Below are 4,552 nucleotides of genomic sequence, written 5' to 3' on the forward strand. Positions count from 1 at the left end.
TTTTGATGCCTCATAAGCCAGATTTTCTTTGGCATATCTCTTACACCTGTTTGTTCCCTACTCGCTTCTTGAATTGGTAAGTTCAATGACCTTGCATCTTCATGATCAGTTTCGCTGAGTTTCGCTTGTCCCCACTGACTTCTGCTATTGATGCATCTGGTGGTTCAGTCCGTCCACCACACACTCTTGATATTGTTAAATCCAGTGGTTCTGTTTGTAGCTCCTCAAATCATATAAAATTATGAGCCTCTTATGCTGCGCTAAAATCTTGATATATTTTAGCTCTACTTCTACTTTAAATGAACTTACGATAGCTTGAGTGTTGCACAGATGGAAAATGAAGAAGATGAAACAGTTGAAATGCATATTGATAAGAGTAATATCTTGCCAATTCTGAAAAATAGTATTCAAATTTAGCAGTGCACTAAAGAGCGGTTGCATATAAGAAATAACACCGCCTGCTGTTTGATAATTGTGCAAAACGAGTATATACTTTTCCAAATATATTAGCACTGAAAAGAGATCGGTACGCATTCATTGCAGGTACGCATTCATTACAAACATCTTCCATTCAAGCATCTGACACAACAACCTTTTCATATTGGACATTGGCACAAGTTTTTCAAAGCAGATTTCATGGAAACTTACATGGTTATAAATTTGATAAACAGATAATTCTGTTTAAAAAAGAGAGAGTGCTTATCTTGGAGGCTTGCAATTGTAGGAAGCGAAACATCGAAAAACAGCCGACATTTTCTGTCGAAATACATGAAATAAAACTAACTAAATGAAATTTCACGGAAGATAGATTGACAACACCACCGGATCACTTCTGTTAGGTAATGGTAGGAGATGGGGTCTATAAATATCAATTTTGATGGGAGTGGCTAGCGCGTATATCGATAACCTATGGTAATGTAATAATAGAAATCACTTTTAATCCTTTATACTTTAATCTTTTTTGAATAATTTCATTTCAGCTGTCATACTGCATTGTGAAAAATAATTTATGCAAAGCTGTTGCAAAATTTTCCCCAATTTTATTACCTTTCGCTTCAATTCCTTTTTCCGGAAACTATTATTGGCAATTAGCATTCTTAAAAGACGAAATATGTAACTGAAAAATGTCCACAAAATCCATTTTTTCTATTTTTTTAAAATATACTACCGATATGATAACCTCATACTTGTTGAAAAATGTTCCAAATGCAAATCACTTTCTGTTAGGCCTAGAAAAAAAGTTTTACGATATACTTATAGAAAATACGACAAAATTGCAATACGTATATTGGTTCAAAATGCGTCTATCAGCCATCAAGACAATTTCCACAGAATTTCCACATTCCTACCGCATACAGTTCAATTGAACCTGGCCTATATTGTCATGAATCATGAATCGTGTTGTCTCATATTCCTTGATTGGGAGCTTTTGTTGAATTTCACTTCTGTGAATTTGCTTAGGGATATACAGACCCGGTGACTGGGTGAAACCCTTCCCACATTCCAGACAAGAATACGGTTTCTACCGGTATGAATCCGCTTATGTGTATTCATACCCCATGGATGAGTGAAATTCATCCCACATTCCAGACAACAGTGCGGCTTCTCACCGGTATGAATTTTCTTATGCATATTCAGAAGCGATGGCCAGATAAAACTCATGTTGCATTCCGGCCAGATGATACTCATGTTGCATCTCCTAAGATATATTTGATTTTGATTTATTAATAGCTTGTCGTCATCAATTTCATGCTACAAGCATTTGTCATTCGTTTTTTCTTTTTTTATGAATAATAAATTCATCATTTTTAATTTCAAAATCGATAAATTTACAATTTCTACCGAAATTTCGCAATTTATGTTTTCTCTTTTTTTCCCATGCTTTTTTCTCTTTTTTTTGGATTTTAGTATTTGCTGTTCATATCGCAATAATGGAAATGGAATTGAAGAAAGAAAAAATGTTTGTAATTGTGTTTATCGTTTCCTCAGCGAAGGGAAAATGTTATGATGTTGTAAGCAGTCATTTCATATTTTGTAAACAAGTTATAATTTACGTAAACAAATAAACAAGTTGCCAATGTTTAAAAAGCAAAGGATAAATACATCTGCTATTTACAACTGGACATATAGATAACCAAAAATGTAAATTTCTCAGAATTATATGGATCATCGTCTTTCTTCTCATTTGGACAAATTAATTACGACATCATAATTATGTACATTATATAAGCCTAGAAATAACTGTTTGCTTTCTCATAATCAAGCCAGCAATCTGTTTGTATCTCTATTTTAAAATGGGCGATTAGTCTTTTATCGATTAAATTAATTAATTAACGCAAGGACTTCATATATGTCTTGGAAAAGAATTATTAGACCTCTGCAATCTTTCGCAACTAAAGTGCCATCTAATGGAAAATGCCATGGTTTGAAATACTGAGTATTATTCATTTACCTTGAAAATTTTAAAATATTTAAAAATTTTTCATGTCTTTTTTCAAAGCAATGAAAGCAGACAAAAGGTGTCATGAAATTTGGAATAATTTATTTGAAGATTCATTTGAATTTGTAGAACTTCGAAAGCTGGTATATTAATGTTATTAGTATTTATTTATTCATTCATTTATTCATTTATTTATTTAATTATTTATTATTATTTTTATTATTATAATATTATTACAATGATAACAAAAACAGCAACAAAAATAACCGCAATAGCAATAATGTAATAGCAGCAACAATAAAAATGACAACAACAGCAACAATAACATTGACAGCAAGAGTAGTAACAATGACAGCAACAATAATATCAACAGTAACAATAACAATGATAGCAATAAAAATAACAACAACAACAACAATAACAATAAAAGCAACAAGAGAGAAAAACACAACAAATAACAAAATTTTTTTATTTGCCTTTATACCGAAATTTATTAATCATTTTGTTATTTGTATTTTCACTTTTAAAATGAAACAAGGAAAACTGAGTAAAATTCAGGTAAAAGAATTATTTCAGATTTAAAACTAACTTTGGGCAAAATACAGAATCATTTTCCTGATGGAAAAATTTTTTTTTCTTTTCACATGCACATGAAAGTAACATGTTTCGTAAAAATTCAATTTTACACCTTTCGAAATTTTCACTTGTGAAAATTTTTCCTCCAATAATTTTATTTAAAATTTCAGCAGTTTAAATTTCAAAAAATATTTCGGCAAAATGAATTGTCATTGAAATTTCAACCATATTACGCCAAATAGTTTGCATTAAAACTATAAAAGTTGGATTTCAATATTTAGTCTTTTTTTTGACATTTTTTTATCAAAGGATATTATTTCAATAAAAACTGTTATTCCTATTATTCCTGTTTCGGATTACAAACGATTCGAATTATTTAATTCGATCCACGTTTAATTATTGCAAAATTAAATAATGCAAATAAAATCGAAAGCAGAGAAAGATAAATAAATTTTGAAAAGAAAGATGAGAAATGGAAAATTTTTGGAACAATAATACATGTGTACAAATACTGCTAAAATTTCTTTCTATCCTCTAAGAATTATTATTTTATTCATTTTTTAGTTAATAGTTTAGTCTTGCGACAATTTACAAATTGAGCACAAAATGTGGTCAAAAATTCATATTCTAGATTAGCTAAACAAACAGATTAGCCAAGCTAAGCTAAGCTTCGTCCCTTTTTTTCCGTTTTTTTTTTTTTCTGGCTTCATATTCATTTGTTTCTTTTAATTATTCCTTACTGCACTGTTTGATAGGTTAAAAAAAAAAGAATTAGGCATAAATATAATCTGAAATGTAGATAGAAAAAGATGATTTCAATCATTGCAATCATTAACATTAATGCAAATGCATTAGAAGGAAAAGTAATAAGAACGAATGATTTGGCTAAAATAGTTTTGGGCCAAGTGGAATTATTGGAATTATTTAGTAAGCCAAGTAGTAAGACGGAAAAGTAGAATGGTTTAAAATGGTCCAATAGTAGCAAATAATCTTTTGTTTAAAATCTTTTTTTTGTTTATCGATTTAAAAAATCACAATTTTATGAATAAAATATGTAAAATAAAAATGAAAAAAATTTCCCAAAAAAAAAAAGTGAACAACACTTAAGGCATTGATTAATTTTCAATTATCATTTAGTTTTCAATAATTTCAATTGCTAAATGATTATTAAATAATGAATTAATTTTTATTTCTCTACGCCTTCTCACTCTTTTCCCGAATAATTTCCTTTGTTCTTGTTTTTTGTTTTTTTTTCTAATTTTAGGAAAAAAAGCACTCTTTGGTTGTTTAGAAAATTCCAATGGTGATGAAAAATTGTTTAAAATCAATATCTTCCTTTCTTTTTTTCGCATTTCTTTTATTTTAAATGCTCAAAAACGTTTTATAACGATTAATCAATAACAGTAATAATAATAATAATAATAATAATAATAATAATAATAATAATAATATAATAATAATAATAATAATAATAATAATAATAATAATAATAATAATAATAATAATAATAATAATAATAATAATAATAATAATAAT

General features: G+C 28.3%; 2 protein-coding genes across 2 annotated transcripts; one reads left to right on the top strand and one right to left on the bottom strand.

The window, feature by feature from the left end:
• Window positions 1-1,473: 1,473 nt before the first annotated feature.
• On the bottom strand, window positions 1,474-1,689 carry LOAG_12847 (zinc finger protein; the record flags this gene model as incomplete). Its single annotated transcript, XM_003148359.2, has 1 exon — window positions 1,474-1,689. A coding segment is annotated over one exon (216 nt), but the record flags the coding sequence as incomplete, so codon positions are not given.
• A 1,054-nt stretch (window positions 1,690-2,743) lies between these two features.
• Window positions 2,744-3,258, top strand: LOAG_12848 (hypothetical protein; the record flags this gene model as incomplete). Its single annotated transcript, XM_003148360.1, has 2 exons — window positions 2,744-2,998; window positions 3,187-3,258. The coding sequence occupies 2 exons, from the start codon at window positions 2,744-2,746 to the stop codon at window positions 3,256-3,258; spliced, it is 327 nt and encodes a 108-aa protein (XP_003148408.1).
• Window positions 3,259-4,552: the final 1,294 nt, after the last annotated feature.

Source organism: Loa loa (assembly GCF_000183805.2).
Source record: "Loa loa unplaced genomic scaffold supercont3.509, whole genome shotgun sequence".
NCBI classification, from domain to species: Eukaryota; Metazoa; Nematoda; class Chromadorea; order Rhabditida; family Onchocercidae; genus Loa; species Loa loa.